We start from the raw sequence: 21,986 nt of genomic DNA on the forward strand, positions 1-21,986 counted from the left end.
TTTAATTCTTTGAAAATATATATCCATGCTCTAATTCTTAAATTCACGGGCGAACCATCTCGAATCCCTAATATACTCAACTTAATAATAGTTTTCACTCTATATGAAAATAGATTGTTGCAACAAACAAAAGCTAAGAAAAATTCGAATTTTCTAAACACGAATAGCGCATACCGTCTCTTCTATGCTTAATATTTATGTAAGCTGCATATTTGCTACCGTGGAGTTACTGTTTTGGATTCTTTTTTCATTTCTTCGCTTTCTTAAAGTTTTTCTTAGAAACAGAAGGGAACTATTTCCCCCCGTACCTTAACGGGGGGGAGGATTAGTTCCCTTTTGAGCCAAAATCGGTTTCCCATCCTGTCAGGTTTGGACGAGGATAGAGTCTATGTTCCCGTTAAAATCAAATATAAAAGTATTTCTCCTAGATGGCAATCATACAGGGTTTATAAATATCATCTGTTATTCTATCTACTGTTTTGTTTCTATCTGCTATTCTGTCTACTATTCTGTTATCTATCATACAGGTTTTATAAATATCATATCTGTTATTACATCATCAGCCTTAACTTCCTATTCATCATTTATCCCGCCATTGGTACCTTTCTGCTGGTATTATCATAATTTAAATTCGTGAATCCATAGACGTAGTGATGATATTTATTAGTAAGTACCTACCTATTACCATGATATATCGGAGTTAGAAGAGCAAACTCTAATGTACTCATTTAACTATTTTTATAGAGTTGAAGAGCCTACTCTACGATCGCAGTTTTTCGCGTACTTCAGTTTCACTCCGTATGACCACAGGACACTGGGCATTGCCAACCGAGGCGGAAGAAAAGTGGACAATACAGGTAACGAATAAGGATATATTGATCATCTGTATGACTCCGATGATATTTTTAGTCGGCCACATCACTGTCAGCAGATATAACAGACAAAGTCAAGTCGAAATATGTTGATATCAAATTTAAAACTACACCCCTCAATATGAAGGCTTTGAAAATTTTAATTTGAGTACATTTTTTCTAACATATATTGCTGAATAATAATTTCTTTCTCTTTATGAAATCTTATCTTTCTTAACCTATTAATGCCCAGACGCATCATCAGATACGTAATAAGTACTTTAAAAATTCATAAATACTTTTTATTTGTTTTTATTCAATTTCTTACTTGAATATGACAGAAGAGAGCCTTAATTAAATGGTATGGTAGTGATTTCGATTATTTTAGCAAATATTTGCATTTTTTGCTCACTTTTGCATGGCTGGTCATAAACTATTCAGAAACCACCACGCGATGGTCTCGTGTAGATTTAATGTTCATATTTAGGATTTAATTAGTCTGGTTGAATCAGATGGCGCCTTGCTAATAAACGAGGTGGAATGATTACAAGATGACGAGAGTCAAATTTTAGAAAGAAATCTCCTGGGCATAAATGGATTAAGCATATGTAAAATGTGTTGCTGTGTTTTCAAATTCAAAGAAGGAAATCCATATTTCTCTCGTATCAGGGATAACTATGGTGAGGGCCTTATGGATTTTTTTGGAGGAGATGCGCTGTGAGTTCTTTTCATTTAGGCTATACGAGCGTGCTGCACCCACTCCCAGCGGGCTTCCTCCGCTCTTTTCAATGCAGGTCCACAGAGGGATAGGCGCGTTTCTAATTTTAAAATGTAGAAAAAAAAGGCAGGATCTTATGAACAAATTTAATTGGAATGTTCATGTACAAATTGAGGTCAGAGGACCTCTTTAAACACAACATTGGAAGTAATTACACTATCCTCTGTTAAACGCACATGATGACTCATACTTGCGTATCAACAGGAGACTTGAATGTGGAATCAGCCGCATTTTGATAAAAGTTACTTAAAGAATGCGAGATATTGTTGCAAATGAACAAATGTATCAGTTTGTGCGCCGTTAACGCCAGGAATATTTACCGTTTTTTTAAATATAAATTAAAAACCAATTTTAGGAAACAATAGCAATATTTAGGAAGTAAGATATGCCGTCGCATGTTCTCTGATAAATTCTGTGCATTTTGGTACCTCATTTATAGAGTTTAGTTGCGTATAAGTTGAGAAAAAGGTATCTATACAGTAGAAATAATATAGAAGATTTTTCTCCGAGGGTAATTCATTCTCCATTTTTCCCGCTTTCCTTTTCAGAGTGCGATTGGATATACCAGGAGCACCTGTGTCGGATGAAGCCTGGCAAGGGGGGAGGCGGGGGCGGGAGGGGAAGCAGGGGGAAAGGGAAGGGAGGAGGGGGCGAGGACCCAGCAAATGAAGAAGGTGAGAGAGAGAGAGGGAGGAAAAGTTTAAAGTTCCAACGCATAGATTACAGTCAAAGGGACTACATATGGGAGGACTCAGTCCGTCCCGCGTGAGCTTGATTTGTAGCCTCTTAAGGCGCAATTTAATCAGTGCTAGAAAATTTCCGTGGTGCGACGATGAGTGAAAAGCTTGAATATGGACTTGAAAAAACTAAGAACGAACCTCACTCATTTTTATATCACATCTTAATATTTTCACATCGCGTAAAATAAATTGATTTATTTTCCAAAAATAATTTGCATTGCCATTTTTATCACTTTTTATTTTTCATCCAGGAGGGATCTTACAAAATATTAAGCCATCTAGACGTAATTTTTATTCGAATTACTTACAAAAGAGTATTTAAACTTAGAAGGACTAGGATAATAAGGTTAAACATATGACAGATTAATCACCAATATGAATTTTGGCTTGTAGCTCGAATTATTGCTCACTTTCCCGCGAATTCCGGATCACTTAGCACTCATACACGCGGAAAGTAACCCATATTATATAAACCTGACGGGCTATAGGCGTAGAGAACACTTCTAGTGACCGACTGAGGAATCCTCTGTTGTTTAATTCGCGATATTATCAATAGAGTATTTAGACTCGAGAGGAATAGGATGAATAAGTTATTGATATGTTAGATAATACAATCATGAATATGAATTTTGGCCAGCAGCTCTAATCCTTGCTAAATTCCCCGTGAATTTCCGATCACAAAGCACACAACGACGCGAGTAGCGACCCGTATTATATAAACTGGGGATCGGGTTGGTGTGGTTGCTAGAGTGTTGGCTTCCCACCCGGTGGGCCCGGGTTCAAATCCCGGCAGCGGCAGAGAATTTTCAGAGACTGCCCGATCCCTGCTTGAATGTTGGTATTTCAATCGCAACACTCCGTCCGTCGGATGGGACGTTAAGCCGTGGTCCCCTTGGCGCCATTCGTAAAGAGCAGGCTAATGCCGACGCCAGGTTTCTCTCCACCCTTCCTTACCTACCTTTCCCTCATGGCGCCAATGACCACAGCTGTCGGTCGCCTCCTCCAAATACCATACCATACCATTATATAAACCCGTAACGCATAGAAAATACTTACAGTGACCAACTAGAGAATCCTCCAGTTTATTATTCGTGGCTTCTGCTTACATACTGGGCCGTAATAGCAAAGTTGCACCTTCAACGAGCCACCATTTTAACCGGGACAATCTAAGTATAAGCAAGTCCCTCTTTCAGCCGCGACAAATATTGAGTCTTAATTACGGGATGAGACTGCCTCGTAGAGGAAATATCGAGACCAAAAGTGTTCTTCACCTCCAATAGTTTATTAACAGAGGAGTTTGAAAAACAGAAGAACTTATTTCAAGGAACTTAGCTCACCGTCCTTATTATATTTTCACACCGCGTAAAATAATTTTTTTCCGAAAACAAGTTTCATTACCATATGATTAACTTTTTATTTTGCATTCAAGAGGGATGAAAGAACTCACAAAAAAATTCAACAATCCAGACGTAATTTTTAATAATGTATGAAACACTTGTTTTTTGTAAAAATCCCTTCTTGGGTTTGAGTTAGAAAATTTGTAGATGAATTTCTTCTTAACCCTGTAATCCTATAATAATGTATTAATATTTTTGTGGTGCGTTTTTATCGTTAATAATAAACTAATATTGACCAATAACTACGATAACGTTAGCCTTTATTCAAAATTCAATGCAAGATATTTTTTTACATCATTTTTATCCAAAGCCCATCGATATTCAGTGACATCTTACCGTGTTTTTTTGCATTTTTTGGCAACAGCAATGATTGATTTTCCATGAAAAAATAATGAAGTTAAGTTTTGAGCTAATAAATTTCCCTCGCCCACTGCTATTCGCGTTAAAGTGGCTGATATCGCGAGTATGCCAAGAGGTAGTCAAAGCAGCACCTCTGTCTCTATTGCAGGAAAATGCTTAAAATGATCAAAAGAAAATTGATTGCTAAGGTCGTGGGCGGTGATGTTCGCTCGTAGGTAATCTCTTCTGAGACCGCTTGGGGTCTAAGGTTATGAGGAAGGTTTTCGAATTATACCGTCCGTGAGCAGCTCAAGTAAACTATCAGCGCCTACATGCCAGACGAATCTTCTGCATACAAGTCCCACTTGACGAGAGGGCATACAGCGTGTTCCTAATTCCAACTTTCCCCTGCCGATAACGTCCCCCTACCGCGTCCGCTTTCAAAAGCATTGCTAACTGAAGGTAAGGTCTCATGCGAATTGGAATTTTTCTGAGAGATAATTACGTGGATGGGGTTCTTAAACTTTATGATTCTGCGGACCTCTCAGCCGGAATTAAAATTGAGCTGATGGCTCAATGCATATTTCACAGTTTCACCTTTATACGGCCACTTACACAACACACTGTTGCATGCAAGTTTTGGTGGATCGGAATGGAACATTTTTTTATTGCACAATTTGGGTGGCTACGCGGCGTAAAACCGCGTTCATTCTCTCGTAAATGCATTTGCAAATCAATGTGTCCGAGCTAGCGAATCGTTTATCCTGGCCTAAAGACATATTTCTCTATTGCGGGGTATATGTGAGGCATTCTGCACTAATTATTAGCGATTTAATTCGTGAATTTTTGTGCTCCTTTTCTTTCAGGAGGATGTGTACTCGCCAGTCCTGGGTTTCCTGGTGTTTATCCAGCAAATACTGTTTGCAAGTATTTGGTGACGACGTCATCAAGTAGGACGCGTGTTAATCTAACTATTACGAGTCTACTCCTACCTTACAAGTAAGTAGAATCAGTCATCATTTGATTTCGGAAAATAGGCCTTCTAGCTTGTTTCTTTTCCAATTTGGTATGTTTTATAGTCATAGACGTACTACAAGATCCATGTTGGATATTTCATCCTTATTATATCAAGAAATATTTTATTCTTTTATATTATTAATGTAAATATTAGTTTATCTATCAGGGAATAGAAACAGGGATAAGTACGCCTGTTTTCATTTCTACGCTACTCTATACTACGCTTGAGATTGGAATAGGCGCAGGCAAAAGAACAGCAACGATGACTCTGAAAACAGTTTAAATGGCAGAAAGACTTGAGTGTCTCTCAAAGATTCTGACGAAAGGCAGTGTCAATTATACTGGATTTATATTAAATTCAATTAAATTCAAAACTGGATTCAATTAAATAAATTTTTTTAAATCAAATAAAATACATTGCTCCCATTGCATTAGCACTAGAATGCCGGGAAATTGGCATACCCCAAGAATGCCGGGAGGGTGTCATTTTGAAACCCATGTTCTTATAGCCGTGTTATGTTGCACTTCATTTTTTTCTTAGTCCCTAATGTTAAAGCGTCGTCTTCATTGTAATAATTGTTTTAGGTTCATTAATATTTTAAAAAATGATGTTTTTTAAGGGATTTCCACTGCTGTAAAAAAATATTATGGAAAAAGTTCTGTTCTGTTGGACTGCGGGTATTTTTTTACATCTCGTTTTCACCTTTGAATGTGGAAATTTGCTTTTAAAGATGAACATTTGAAAATGATGCATCAATTACGACTATTTAACTAAAAATTGTATAAAAGAAAACAAACACTTTGAAAAAAACAAAAAATAATCGAATACTTTTTTGTACAGACTTCCAAAAAGCTTTATCTAAATTGCAGATTCTTTACATTTCTGGTTAAGTATTAAGTAGTTGGTCGTATTCCCATTTTTTATATGATACTTTAAAATATTATAATTTAATTATAAATTAATAGAGCTAGAGTAGAATGGATTTTTCCCATAATATTTTAACAGAGCCAAAAAAGTTAAATATATTGATCTAACCGTCACTTTTGAATAATGTACCCAAACGATGTATAACGTTGCCAAGCTTTGTATCCAATTTCCATATCTGATGAAATTTCAATGGAGATAAGCTCATTTTCCACTTTAATGAGCGATTAGAGATTCAAAATGGTGTTGCTACCGTTATGCCAGCAGCTATATTCAATTAAGCACCACACATTATAATGACCTTTGCAGTAATGAGCGTGAAATGGAACAAGAATAGATAATGCGTTGATATCTTTGTGGATTATTCATTATGCTACACACAAAATATTATTATTTGCTTCACTTATAATAGTATTTCACTTTTCCAATATTTCATTATGTATCATGCTTATGGTAAATATTTTAGCACAGATAATCGCTATGCCAATTACACATGTTAGAATGTCATAAATGTTTAGCTCATCGTATTTCTGAGAGAATAGCTACATAATGTCGATATGAACTTAATATAAGTTTAATGACAACTTGTAGAAAATTAATTGACCATCGATAAAAAAATCAAATTTTTAGGATAATCAAAGTATTAAAATTTGGATGAGATTATCCTCATGTATTCTCTATCGAAAACTAGGTGAGGTTACGCTATCTTTCCTGCAAACTGACGCTTCATTGTACTTTCGTTCACAGCAATATAATTTAGGGAAAAGCCCTGTAATCTTTTTAATTAAAATCCCTAATTCATTTCATGTTAAATCGCAATCTCTTCGCTTCATAAGTTAACTGAAAACTGCTGTCATAATAACGGAAAAACTACTGATAGTTGTGGCATCAAATTTTTAAATTCATATTTCACCTCTAACTCAAGCTATTTTGTTAAACATTAGTATTTTTATGTTCGTAGTCAATGATTAAATTCCTGCATCGGGTTACATTTCACATAAAGGGAACAAACTATCGGAAAATTCTTGACATTTCGCCGGTGTGCTAAGCTCGTTGTCATTGCAAATCCGATAAACGTGAAAACTATCTGAGAATAAGGCATGGAGGAGTGAAGTGGTGGCATTTGAAATAAAAATATGAGGGCCCACAATGGATGGCAGAAAAAAATAGGTGAAGGACAAATAGTGGCAAGTGAGGGCGTTCTTAAGATCCTGATAAGCCACGCTTGTGTCAGCACGTGTAATCCATTCCTCTTCAGCTTCTTTCTTTGCTCAGACTTTGACCTTCTTTCTCTCGAAGTTCCTTTTTTTCGAAGATAGGCTCGCATTTTCATTTGACTGGAATGGCTTATTTTTACATCCATTCTCTCGCAGAAGTCTTTTTCTTTCGACCGTGACCGGAAAATGTTTTTAACGGAAAATCGTTTGGTTCTGCTTTTAAACCTCCTTCACTCTATCATTTGCAGGGTAAGTTTTATAGGTGAAGGTCGAGTTCATTCCAGACTAAGTAATAGGTGTGTCAATGCCAAACATTGAGGTTTGTGGAGCCAGTTACTTTTCTTGGGGTACCACAGACATGAGCGTAGTCTAGCGGTTATTAATGTCCTGGTTTAGCTCTATTCATGTGCTTGATCATTATCTGATATGCTATGATGTGCCTCAATGCCAAGAGAATGAAACATTATTTACCAACAGACTTAGCGGTACTTGGCCGCCAAGAATTCCAAGTTAGCAACATAATAATGATGCATTTAGCTCCGTGACTTTATGAAAAAAAATATTAATATACATCACCTACATTTCAACCCAATTAAACCCTTAAAATGCTAAAATTTATAGCATTGTAAAATGAGAGCCTCGCTTGAGAATTTTATGCTTAAGAAAAATTATCGGGTGAAGCAAAAAAGTGCAAAGTACCAATTAATCATAACAGTTAAGTAATGTTTCCTTGGTAAATGAGTAACTTTAAATTTTTTCTCTGTAGTAAATTATATCAGAGGAGCTCATTTCCATGATGGAAGAATGTTAAGAAAATACTTGGGCTAAGTACAGCTTAGAATCTGAACTGGATAAAGCACCAATTAATTAATTCCATATCATACGGAATGTAATATTTTCAATGGTGTACTCGCACTTAAAATTGAAGCTCCAGTGTAATATCGACGAATAAAGAACGACGACGTTTTTTTATTGAATCACTAGAAAAACTTTTATTTAATCCAGTATAGAGCAATGAAACAGTTCTCTGTCAATGGTTAAGATGATGGTGGTAACTACCTTTAAGAATGAAGTCAACTTTTAAGGATGTCAATGAATATGCAAATACCAGCTAACCCTGTAGGCTGAGATACAGGGCCCGGAAAATTTGTGTTTTTTTGCTAGTAGCGTTGGGTGCACCTGAATATCAGAATAAGTATTTACATGTTATAATATTTCCTGGAGTTTAGGCCAACGTATTTTATAATAAGTATTTATTTTAGAGGGCACGTAGACTGAAAAGTTTTCTTATATGACATGTGACAGCCTTTGAAGCAAAGTACAATGCTTCTGAAAGCATTTTCCCCCTAAAACTTTAATATTACTTCATCAATCGTTAAATTAGTCCGTCAGTATTTTTTGAAGCGCTGAAATCATAAAATATATACGTGGTCATAATGCTCAAAGTTATAATATTTACATAGTTTTTACTATAAATTACAAGATTTTTTGCTCTAGAAGTTCCGAATGGAGTAAGATGAAGTTTTTTTGTAGTATAAATACATGATTTTCTGCATTTCAGCCAGTGTGATACTGACTACATTGTGAAACTGACTACGACGTGAAACGTTCTCTTATATGACATGTGACAGCCTTTGAAGCAAAATACAATGCTTCTGAAAGCATTTTCCCCCTAAAACTTTAATATTACTTCATCATTCGTTAAATTAGTCCGTCAGTATTTTTTGAAGCGATGAAATCATAAAATATATATGTGGTGATGATGCCCAAAGTTATAATATTTAAACATTTTTTATTATAAATTACAAGATTTTTCGCTTTAGAAGTTCCGAGTGGAGTAAGATGAAGTATTTTTTGTACAGTAGATTCCGGTTAACTGGGACATATCGGAACTTGTGCACTTTGCCCCAGTTAAGCGGCTGCCCCAATTAGGCGAACTATCCGGTATATGGGCATAAACAAACGTTGAAATATTATAAAGAAGACTAAATAATGTTTATAATGCAACATAAGTTTATTGCACTATTATTTTGATTCATAAATAAGCGAGTTAGTTTAGTTAGTTTAGTTAGTTTAGTTAATTTATCATAATTTTTTTAAGAATTATAACAATTTAGTTAAAAATATTTTTCACAGCCTCGGGCAACGCTGAATGAATGTCTTTCACTAATGTAAGTCCTATTAAAGAAAAGTTCTATCCTCTTGCGGATAGTATAGCAACAAGAACTTTCAAAATAGGGCAAGAATAGGAACGTTTGTGAAAAATAAGAGTAAATCAAAGGAGGAAAATATAAAAAAATAGTATTCTGAAAAGAAAAAAATTTAATTTCGTCGCGAGTATAAAGTCTATTTTGCCGACTCATGGCCCAATAAAGCGGCATGTTGTCCCAATTAAGCGGAGAATATTCTAGGATATTCCTCTATTGGGTACTGTTCTTCAAAATCTGCCCCAATTAAGCGGCTGCCCCAAGTAACCGGTGGACCCATTAATCGCAATCTACTGTATTATAAATGCATGATTTTCTGCATTTCAGCCAGTGTGATACTGACTACATTGCCATCCATAAAGGATCGACCACATCCAGTGAGGTGATGACGAAAATTTGCGGCAGTCGTAAAACTCAACTCGAGTTCTCTGGACCAAACATGCTCATAGAATTCAGGTAATTGACTTTTATCAACCTCTAGTCAGAATGGCACCAATATTTTATTCTTCCATTTAACCGGCTTCATTTTTCTTTAGATCCGGCCCACCAATTCCACCTTATGATTATAACGGATTCAAGGCCAGGCTGCAATTCCATGAAGTACCTGAAGATCCTCCAGTAACAGAGTTGCCTACTAGTTCGTCCACAAAACCAGCGGATTCTGGACTTTTAAGTAAGTTTAAGAAAATATTAAATTAAAAACATCAAGTTTTCAACATTACGACCACCTAACTGCGTTCTTAGAGAGCAAAGTACTGGTTCAGAATGTTGAATGTGCTTTTTTGGGGTTTAATCTTAAAAACTGTTATTTCTTATGAAATTTTTCACATTATGGATATAACAATAATGTAATAATATAAGTGTAAATAATTTCCGTATGGTTAAAATATCAACCGAAATTGTTATTTTAGTGTATAAATTATGTAAAATTTTAGTAATTACCAGCTGCGAGGCAGTAAAATGAACTATCATCTAAAATCTATAGGAGAACATGTATTCTAAGGGTACTTCTTAGGGCATTTTAAAAGATTTCCTTGTTAAAATAAATGCTTTGATAATTTTATCATTACTTTACCTTATTTCAGTGGATGAAATAAAAAATCTTCCTCGTCGAGTGCCAAATACTACCTGTGATTTTGTATACTACGGCAATACAACAAGATCAGGCCAATTCGATACTAGAACCAAAGGTCTTCAGATGTTCGCAACACAAAGTCCTTCATCTGTCACCGTTCCCATCACTTGTAAACTGGTTTTTTACGGAAAAAATTCGGATAAAGTTTACATGTCTCTGTTCAACTTTGATTTAAGGTAAGTAAATTTTTTATAAATATAATCCAATATATAATTTGCAGTAGTTAAATTTAGCAGTATTTTTTGCTTAAAATTAAATTTAAGATGTTTTCAGATATCGTCATCCCTTATTCTTTATGGCAGTTTGATTTGCCCCTTTTTTATTCGTATCTTGCATTAAATTCTTTGAAAAGGCCTATGATTTGTGAGCCGGCTAAAAAAATATGTATCACTGAGAGTTCGGTAAGTTTTCCGTGAAATATTTGCCACTGAAATCATCCCCATACGGCGGACTGCGTGGAAGGCCTCCGATAAGTTAGGATTGCTACATTTCCTTGAAACTTGGTAGTTATATATATGCCCTAATGAGGCTTTATCTATTTAAAAATAGTAATAATATCAATGAAATATCTAATTTGTATATTTGCTCAGGCATTTCTCCAACTTTTAATATTAATAATATAAACAATCATATACACCCATTATTAGAATTGTTCTGACGCACCAAGTTTTAACCAAAAACGTTAGATTTTGCAGGCAGGAACATTCTATGTAACCTTATCGTATCTACGCCTGAACGGTCTTGCCGCTGACTTTCACGAAATATTATAAAATGAAAAGTTAGCTTTACTATAGTAATATAAAAAATGCCTCACCGCTGAAACCGAGTATTTCGTTGGAACCGGGTCACACATTGTCCGATCACACGTATGGATACTAAGTGAGTATCGTCATCGTTACAAATAATTCCTGATCCAGGATTCTATTTTGAATGGATCATCACTGCCTCCTAAGCATCTGTCCCTCATTTATCTCTCACTCATGCTGATTACCACCTAACTCATTCACGACAGACATTCGTCACGATATGTGCCCGTGCAGAAGTTTTTCCTAAGGTGCAAACCTATTTGAAAATCAACTTTTTGAAAATTCACTCAAACATGGGAAAATTTTCGCTTAAAAATTTTAGGCATAAAATTGCATTATTAGTAACAAGCGTTAGAGTCAATTTGGCGAAAATTTTATTGTAACACGTATAAACCTATATCACGACACACTCTTACTTCTGTGCAAAATATTTCCAATATGCAACGTCATTATTTACAAGCTCGTGGAGAAGATTGTACATTGAATAGGCCAACTGCCGACACATCTCTTGTGGGGCTGGGTGCAATTGGATTAGAAACATTTTTTCTTGTGCACGTGAACGCAGCAAAAGTTGCAAAGTTTTAGGTGAAAACCCACTTCAACATTGTCCGGACAAAGGAATGTAAAAATATCCTCTATAACTCCAATAATCCTCTTTTCTTTTTTGTCATTATGTTCTCTTTAGCTATTTAGTCCGTCGCTTTTGAAAATATTCCATTTCTCTGCTGCCGAAATATTCTCAATTCTCTAATTAGTCGCACAATGCTGCAATGTATCGATTGCGTAATATATCGTTTTTCTAATAGTTTTTTCAGTTTTTTAACATCCTTGGTTCCTTTATTATATTTTTAATCCTGCATTGGAGTAGCTGCTTCGGAGAAAACATAAATTTCTTTTCCGAGAATTAAACTTGGTTAAATGTTAAAAATTGACGCGCACAATAAAATTAATTTGTCAAAAATATTGTTTTCCAGAGCACCGGACTGTGAATCATCGATTGAAATCTTCGATGGAAAACTGGGAAAAAATAGTAAATGTGTGCAAAAGATATGCAGTCCCAACAAAAGAAGTGTTGAAGATCGACAAGAGAGGTAAATAACTAGTAATATATGTTTTCCTTATTGTTCCGGATAATTTAATAAAATGAATTGGTCGTATTACGAGAATTATCAAATTTCCCGGTTATATTCATGCCGGAGGTTGGATTGATTTGGAGATTAAATGTGTGGGAGCTTTACTTTGCCTTGGCCGCCTCATACCACGCGGGGTTTTAGTTTCTGAATGTCTTATCTAAAATCATTCTGCGTTTTTACTCGAGGCTAGTGGCCATAAAACCCTCCCCCAACGCCACCACATTCCAAAAGCCATTTATTACCGGCATAGTTTGCTTAAGATAAATAAAAAAATTAAAGTTTTTGCTATGCCCGTTTAAAATTAGTATTTGATACATTAATGCATCAAATACCATCAAATATATATTTGAAAGAGCCAATTACTGCTTTATTGAAAAATATGTGCTGATTGAGAAAAAAATATCTAATAAACCGTTTCTTAATTGCAAAGAATCTCAGGCTAGTAATCAACTGTTCCCATTCATTTTTGAAGTGTTAGATCATATTTGAGATTAGACATTTTATTCGCAATTGTCATGGATTGTCTCTTCCGAGCTTTGAAATTGTGGGCAATAATTATATTCCATTTTCAATTATATATTTAGTTTCAATAGAAAATAAGACCGTGTGTAGGAAATTACCGTAAAATTTCTACTACCCTCTCAATACACTATAAATACCGCTTATATTGTACGCATTTTTTCATTTTTACCACTGATATAATTATACACCTATGAATAACATGATTATACTGTATATAATCCATTTGTAATGTGTTCCAGTGTTTTACCACGAATCTTTAAAAAACATTATGTGTGTTGAATGCATTGTTTCTCATTACAGTTTATCCGATCAAAAAACAACAATATCTACTGGAAACGTACTCACCATAGTCTTTCATCAAGTGCTTGACCCAACCATGGAATATCTCGAAGGTGCTTTCCTTTTTCACGACGGTACGTATTACAGGTCTATGTTAATCTGATTGAGGTAGATCATTTTGATTCCACAGGCATACTTCCCCTTATTTCTACCTGTTTATGTTTCCCACATCCTCTGTGGCTAAATCTTGAGATAACTCTATTAATTTGCACACCTCTCAGAATATTTAATATTTATTTTTTCAGAACGTATGGATGGTGCTCTTCAGCCGTCAACTCTCTGTGATGTTGTTTATGATGGTGCTAAAAGAAAAGGTCGGGTCGCGAAAAAGGAGGAACCCTTCGCTGAACCTGTATCAGGTCGTTCGCATCATTTTCTAAGGAATGTTGAAGGACCTCTGCGATGTTCGCAGAGATTTGATCTTACCCAAGGCCAAACCATAACACTAAAGGTAATTAGTTTGACTGTGCGGAAAATGGTAATAGCCCAACCAAATTGGCTTCTTCAATACACTTTTAGCCATTCTCGTAGTATTCCTCCACAACTCCTGAAATCTACATAAATATAAAAATCACGATTTTTATAACAAACGATAAAATTTCAGAATTGTTTTGTAAGTTGCTCAATGGGTGTTTAATTACCACATAATAAGTTACTCATCTAAAGGCTTTTTATCCAACTTACCAACTATGACGATTTTATTTTTAATAAAATTTTACACGACTTCGTGATTGCAATGGGAAATATAAATGGACGCTTCTTACTATATATACAGTGAAATAACTATTCATGTAACTTCAAAAAATTATGCGATGCAAGGAAAAATTACTTTTGTTCGAACAATTACTCGACCTCTGCTCTTGGAATGTTTTTCTTGCATTCAGCGGTTTAAAAGAGGATTGTCATTTCTCGTTATTATCCTTCTACGAAATAGTACGAACTTATACCACCTCTCAACTCTTTACCTTATTAAATTTTTGCTTCGATCAGAAAGATTGGATACCCACCATTAAGGGATTGATGGTGAAATTTGAATTTCTAAATAATGAGGTGGTACTACATTCTGTCGCGTTTAAAATGAGTTACTTCATTATTATATTATTTGTGAATGCAACGTATTTGAAGATCAAAATTTAAGCACGGTAAAGGCGAATGATCGTACAGTCCCGGCGCTTCACGACAGCTATTCGTGTAGTGCAAATTAATAACGCATAATTTGCCTTTAAATTTCTTTCCTTCCCTGTCATACGGTGCTTGAATTTACATCTTGGCTTTATAGTTACAAACGGCCAAAGAAAAAGTTAAATTTACTCTTATATCGTGGGTGGCGCATTCTATGAGGAGTCATCTTTGACAAATAGTACATGTCATTTAAATTCAGTCATGTGTTTTTATTAGGGATGATTCTATTTCAAATATCGGTGATCAATTCCACCGATTCTCGGGCACGGATTTGAAATCGAGATTCGATGGCCTAATTTGATTCCAGGAAGATAAATATTTCGAATATAGATTTTAACATTGGGGCATAAATGCAAACTTACATGCCTGAGTCATTATGTACAGTAAATTATTAAGTTAACAATTTATATCTGTAACAGTTACAGTTTTTATTATTTTACTCAAGCTGAGGCTATATTACTAAAACACTAATTCTATTTTTCTATTTTTCTAATGCTATTTTAATAGTTATACCTTTTAGGCCACTTAATCGTATTTCCTATTTGTTTTTCCAATAGAACTGCCGAAGAATAATCAATGTCCCACCTTTTAGTATGAATAAGAAATCGATGCAATCTGAATCGGGAATCGATTTGAAAGAATCGGAATCGAAAAAAGTGGAATCGACTCATCCCTAGTTTTTTTACAAGGTATGCATATAAAAAACAATCACAAGACGATTTATAACTTATCACCCCGAAAGGTTACATCGGGGGAGAGGCTGGTGAACGATCCACATTGCAACACTCGCTGCCAGACTGAGAATGGTGGAGGGGGTATAATGGATGAAGACCTTGGGGGTGGATGCTCATGTATCACAAACTCCATCCCGTTATAGCAAATGGACCACATGGTGATTCTCGCCGCAGACGGCTCAGGAAGCCAGGTTTCCTGCCTTTGCGGTGATTTTCACGTGAGTGTTTCATTCGCTCTAAATTTGGCGAAGACGATTGCACCAGGTTCAGAGTAAATAATTCTGACGTCGCCGTTATAAGTGTACTCAGTCTATTATAATAAATTTTTCTTTGCAGCATGTGATGCCAATTGCTGTGAAGAGTACTACCAGTCTCCTCGTCGAGTACAGAGTTTCGCATTTCAATTGGACTGCAAGAGGATTTGGCTTCAAGGGCACATTTCGATTCGATGACGAAAATTCATGCGGAGAGAAGATAAGAACTGAGCCATCAGGTGATTTAACGCAATTTATTTAAAAATCAGCCACTGCATAATTTACAATTTTCAAGACGAGTGCAACATTAATGCATGCGAATTGATTTATTAGTATTTTACAACTCAAGTAATACAACAGTATTTTGATGCAATGCCTTCATATTGATACGGATAATATTCTCTTAACGGATCTTTTATTCAAAAATGACCTGGTTTTATTCTGATGAAATTACAGCAGGTACAATTTTTTATTATTTTATTTTTCATCGTATTCCATTGGCAATAAAATATCTTAAAAACAATTGCTAGGCAACTTTATATCGTCAGAATGTAGAAAATATTTAATAAATGTGCTGTGGGACGGACTTTTTGATCTCGCTTCCCAAACTTTCTCAAAAACCTCAATTTTATTTAAAATATCTATTATCATCATAAAATTAAATTATTACCGTATGGTAATGGTGGTAGACGATAACGAATAAAATGTATTGTGATGATAGAATTATAAAAATGAAAGATATTTTTGAGATTTTAGTTGCCTATCTACTTTTTTCTTTTATTTCATTTTATAGCAATAAATTTATGTTCCAGGTTCAATCGACTCGAAAACTAAAATGAAAGCACTTCCTGCTGCTTTAAGAAACTATTACCATGAGTCATGCACTTGGCTATTACATTCCAAAATCGATAGGCAGTTGACGATTGAAATGTACTCATCTGAAAACAGTAAGTACTCCATTAATTTAAAATTATAAGGAGATATTTAAAGTGAATAAGTTTGTGAAGGTTGAAGCTTAAATTCATCACAGTTTGGAGACCTTGCTACCAATGAGCTTAAAATTGGTGCCTTTTTATATCTTCGTCGTCTTTATTTTTCGTGATGTCTTATTTTATAGAACCTTGCAACGTGTGGAATGTCACAATCATTCAGTACAGGGATATTGGGGTTCAAGGAGACATAACCCAAATAGCGGAGCACAGCATTGGAAAAACTATGCACACATTTTGTCCCAAGCAAAAGAAGAAAATATTCATACTTCAATGGAGGCAAAATAATATCATTATAAAGTGAGTCACTCAATGTATTTTGACTACTTGTCATTAACACTTTGCATGCCATGGGCGTAATATTCTTCTGAGGATTGCCATAATATTATTGCCGTAATATTATTCTCCTGAGGGTTGCCATAGACGTAATGTTACGTCTATCTATTTAATTGACTTTGTTTGCGTCAAGCTGTAATATTTCGCCCATGGTACTTTTCCAGTTTACTGCTAATGTTGGTTCTGTTGTTTCAAAAATCAACTGCTCGATGGAAAAAGAGTCCTTTTAATGTCTTGAGGACAGCTACCGGCACCCTTATCTCAGCTTTCTTTGTGTGAAAATTCTTTGGAGGAAAGAACCGTTCGTTGAGGGTGCAGTGACCCTTTTTGTCATCCAGGATTTTGAATGACATTCTTGGAACTATGCTTTTTTATGATTTCCATGGTTTAAATAGTTCAAATTGAGCGTAAAAAAATAAATAATTGCATTTATGGCGGTACATCATTTGTTGCTACTTTTTTTCAAAAAACAGTTGGTTTTCATTATTAAAATATATATTTAAAAGTTAGCAATAAATGTTATTCAACTCATTCATATAGAAGAGCATGGTCCATTTTTATTGAAATACACATCGATATAAATTAATTTTTTATGCTAATGTTTAAAAAAATGTGAATTTAGTAAAATTGACTGGATTTTTCAGTAGGGCTTTAAACTTAGCGGCCGGCACTCAAAGTGTTAACCATTTCAAGTATAGTAAGTACTCGAATAAATGTTATCTGAATGTGCATTTTTTTACAGGTTGTCATCACTGTCCAATTCCCCCGCAGAATATTCCATAAGATGGAAATCTCAGACCGAATTGGCAAATACAAGAACCGCAGATCCCCCCGAAAGTCAATCAAAAGGAAGTGTTTGTTGGCGCTATGATCTCTCTGTTGTTGCTCTGTATATCATTGTATTATATGAAAGAAGTTTGTTGTTTTCAGGGATTACGATGGCGTAGTCCTTGGAGTGTTCGATGACAGTGTGCCTTGTATGCTCATTTGTGAGAAGTTGGCGCATTCAGGGGGAGTGAGCGCTAAGGATGTTCAAGATACACCCAGAATTAATGACTTAGCGATTGCCACGATATAAAATTGCCCACGCAAAGTTGTCGTAACGATGGGATATTTTGAAGTTGGTATGGGCCTGTTTCGAAGATCCCACACCCAAATTAGTGATCATGAGCCTCAAGACCTGCTGAGAGAAAAATTAGCGGAAATTTCAATAAAATGATTTCCTAAAAATTACGAAAGACACAATGAAATTTGCACGAAATAATGCTTATAGCATTGAACGTTCGAAAAAAGTCACTGAAATTCAAATTTGACCGAACTCCACACCAATTTTCCCATTGACATCATGAGATTCTGCGCTTTTTTTATGTACTCCGTCATTGTTGGTTTAATATCGATATAATTGCTCCCTGTGGTTAATTTAATGTTAATTTTTCTAGGAACCGGCCTATAAAACTTGATTCTTGGGAGCTCTATAAGTAGTGCTGGGTGGACAGTAGTGTCCCTAGGTGATTAAAATGATCACTAGCGTGGCTCTCAATGGACTTCTTGAAGGCTGAGAGTATGTAACGTATCAGTCCGCTCCCATTCAAAGCGAACTTCCTAAGCGACCACTACCCCTGGATACGCCCAATGGTTACGGCCAAGTAAATGAGCATCCTGAAACTGCTCAATTTATTCGACGAAGGAGTTTACAGGAATTGTTTTTTATAATGTAATATTATGCCTCAAGCAGTGTTACATGCAAATTATCCTCTTTAGATATTATTAGGCAATAAACTAAAGAAAACCCTTCATCGTGGGAAACGTGTTAGCCAGGCGTACATGGATTATGGAGTGCCTAATGTGTCTTCTAAGTGTGGCTCAAGTGGTCACACGGACTTTAAAAAAAAAGTGATTTTGACGGGTGAAATTGATGTTTCCTGCCTCAAATAGTGACACTCATTCAAATGTTATTATGTGACCCTAGAAATCGAGTCAAGACTGAAATGCTGCAGTGCTTAAATGCAGCGGCATATGTTGAAAACAGATAAAAAATCCTTTATTTTAAATAATAATCTGTTTGATAAAACTTTGTATCGCCCAGTGAATGGTGTCAGAATATTGTAAAAAATTAATATATTAAAGGAAATGTGAACATCGCTCGCATATCATTTTAAGAGTTGGAGGGAAGAGTTCCCTAGAGAAGAGAAGAGAGTCCCATAAAAACTTAAAGAAGAAGATAGACGGAGGCTTTTACTGTCATGTAAATAAGCGATAAAGAGGGCTATACACTAAATGCTTCCAATTAAATATAACGCATAGACATTAAACATTTTTAGTATTTAAGAATCATTCTCGGGCAAGCTAATTCTTTTTCCATATCTGTCTGGTATTTCAACGAAGGCTGTGGACTATTTCCAACCGAGTTCACGATGATTGATTCGTAGTTGTTAAAAATAGGAATAAAATTTATCAAAATCACTTCTCACACAAAATCAAATATAATTTTGATTATCATAGCAAAATTTAACATTCATGACTTTATTTTGCCTTAATTTTCTGTTTTCATAATGATAATAATTCAGTTTTTACGCCCAAAAACGTTATATGTAAGATAGTACAAAGTAGTAAAGCCGCATCAAACGAATATTTCCATATTATTTAAATTATGTCTAACATGATATTCTTTCATGTATTTGTGATTTTTTCATAATTGTGTTTCTAGAAATCGTCTTTTTTTTACATGCTCAAACATTCAGGATATCACAAAATTTCCTGAACTTTTGTTTATTACTGAAAAAAACATTTACACACTCTTTTAATAAATCTAGAGTATTAATGATCTAATTCCTTATCAGGAAAATCACCTCGCTGAATTTAAGTCTCCGTTTATTGCTTGATTGGAGAGATTTCGAGAACTTCCTAGATATCATTTCTGGGATGCTTCATCTTCAATTAACTTCTAATGTATACATCGTATCAGGAAATTTTATACTCTTTTCGTTTATTTGCGAGTCAAATTTATTACTCAAATTATTATTTTGTGAATTTGTGATTAAAATGATTTGTCACCTGCCATCATCGCACTACCTGTGCTAGCGCTGGAGTAACGAAATAATTCACGCACAAAGGCGGGATTTTGACTGTTATCACGGAGAGGAAGAACTTTAAGTTGAAACACGAAAAGTCCAATTAAAGGTGGTTAACAGTGATTCCTCCATGCAACTATTGTCACTGTAGAAGAGTGGAATCTTCTTCTAAGCACATCGTTTCAACTTAGGATTGTGAATTCCTGTCATCAGGTAGCTGTTGCAGTGAAGTACTCATGAGGAGATAATTTTCGATTGCATATAATATCTTAGCTGCTAGATGCCTCTAGGGACAACTCTCAGTGACCTGAGGGCAACACATGGAGATTGTTGGACGAATTCTTCACGCGGGCTATTCTCGTCTCTGCCATCAATTGTAGAGCCTATATAAATATTGACGTACTTGAGAGAAAGACTGAAACTATCTGAGTGCAAATACTTGTGAGGAACATCTTGCTTAATCTTCGCGGAATGGACTATGAGAGGAGACTTATGGACCCTTCAACATTTGCTGTCGATGCATGCAGCATCAATACTTGACTACTTGTCGGCAACGCAGGTAAGTCAGTTTTTTCTTTCTTTCCTGGAAGTAGTGTTTCTAAAGTAGTGTTCCTAATTTATCAATACAACCATGCAAAGTGTCAGTGATGTGTGGTATTCCTTCAGTAATTGCTCAATATACTATACCTTACAGGAAATCGAGGTTTGGCGTTCTCTTTTAGTTTGTCATGCGTGAGAGGGCAAAGGGACACATTGAATGATTTTCATCCATCGACACGTCCACTTCCAATGTTGCAGAGTGGCTTATGCTTTCCGTTTGATGTATGGGAGGGGAATTACGGTAGGCTAAATGCTAGGGCACACGTGATTATAGTAGTCGCCATACCTTAGCATTAATCAACGCATAGTCGCGTGAGTATATCCTCTACATAGATAATTTTGGGGCTGGAAGAATCAATATTCCATGCATCAGCCATCGTGGGTGCAAAGGTAGTCCCTCCGAGCTAATGTTCACGATTTTCATAACTAACACAGGATTGAGTAATTGGCCTTTAACCCATTATAACCTAAATTTTCTTCTCAGTAACATCAAATATGCAAAAATTTTCATCTCTATTTTTGAAAAATTTAAACAACCTGTTCTTTTGTGCTGTAAAGTTAAATGGCGAAATATGTAGCTGCCACAATCATTATGATTGAGTGCAATATTTTCAAATTTTTAAAATGAAAAGTCTAATTCTAAAAAGTCTAATAATTTAGTCTAAAATTCACTTTCTCCCAGAAGTAGCCCCTTCGACAGAAGTAGCCTCTTCTGAAGTTGAATTACGTAGCTCAGCCACGAATCCCATTTAAACTCGAGGAGCATTGTTGGGCATCCCACCTGCTATGTGTCCACTTTCCATTACGTTTCTTTCCTCTAATTTACCCATACATTTCACCCTCACTGTTCTGTGGTAATGGAAGGTTTCCGCTAAGACTGCGCATGCTTCTCCTTGCGCATGATTCCGCATTGGATCAGCAGTGGCTTAGACCAGGCTTCTGAAGCTTTATATTATAAAAATAAATTATAAATATTTAAATATTGTCACATACAAAAATAAAAATGCCCAAATGCACCTCTGTGTGAAAAAAGAGCGAACTTACCGAATGAATCAAATCGAGTGAATTTGGCGTAACGATGTGGAACGAGGTAAAACCATTGGTAGAACAAAGCAAAAACAAAGTACTGCTCCACAAATAATTTAATGCAGTGAACTAGTTTAAAAGGCTTAGCTTCCTGTTTGCCTTGATAATGATATTAAGTTGCTGAAACTAGTACAGAGCATTAAATAATTTGTGGAACAGTACTTCGTTTTCAATTTTTGTATACCATGAATATTACCGAAAAATATTACCATTGAATTCAATGACATTAGAGAAATAATATGTTAGGTTGTATTTCCCTAAAATCTACTTGCCTTGATAATGACGCTAAGCTGATGAAACTAGTGGACACCATTATACTATTTTTTGA

General features: G+C 35.4%; 1 protein-coding gene across 1 annotated transcript in view; it reads left to right on the forward strand.

Moving 5' to 3' along the window:
* LOC124157230 overlaps positions 1-19,042 on the forward strand; it is a 126,797-nt gene extending 107,755 nt beyond the window's left edge. Inside the window, 14 exon segments of the mRNA XM_046531791.1 lie at positions 745-857; positions 2,178-2,303; positions 4,972-5,104; positions 9,799-9,927; positions 10,008-10,144; positions 10,557-10,782; positions 12,387-12,503; positions 13,368-13,480; positions 13,652-13,857; positions 15,331-15,540; positions 15,659-15,815; positions 16,389-16,523; positions 16,694-16,865; positions 17,644-19,042. Of these exon segments, the coding sequence (XP_046387747.1) occupies positions 745-857; positions 2,178-2,303; positions 4,972-5,104; positions 9,799-9,927; positions 10,008-10,144; positions 10,557-10,782; positions 12,387-12,503; positions 13,368-13,480; positions 13,652-13,857; positions 15,331-15,540; positions 15,659-15,815; positions 16,389-16,523; positions 16,694-16,865; positions 17,644-17,848 (2,179 nt within the window). The 3' untranslated portion in view covers positions 17,849-19,042.
* Positions 19,043-21,986: the final 2,944 nt, after the last annotated feature.

Source organism: Ischnura elegans, chromosome 4, assembly GCF_921293095.1.
Source record: "Ischnura elegans chromosome 4, ioIscEleg1.1, whole genome shotgun sequence".
NCBI classification, from domain to species: Eukaryota; Metazoa; Arthropoda; class Insecta; order Odonata; family Coenagrionidae; genus Ischnura; species Ischnura elegans.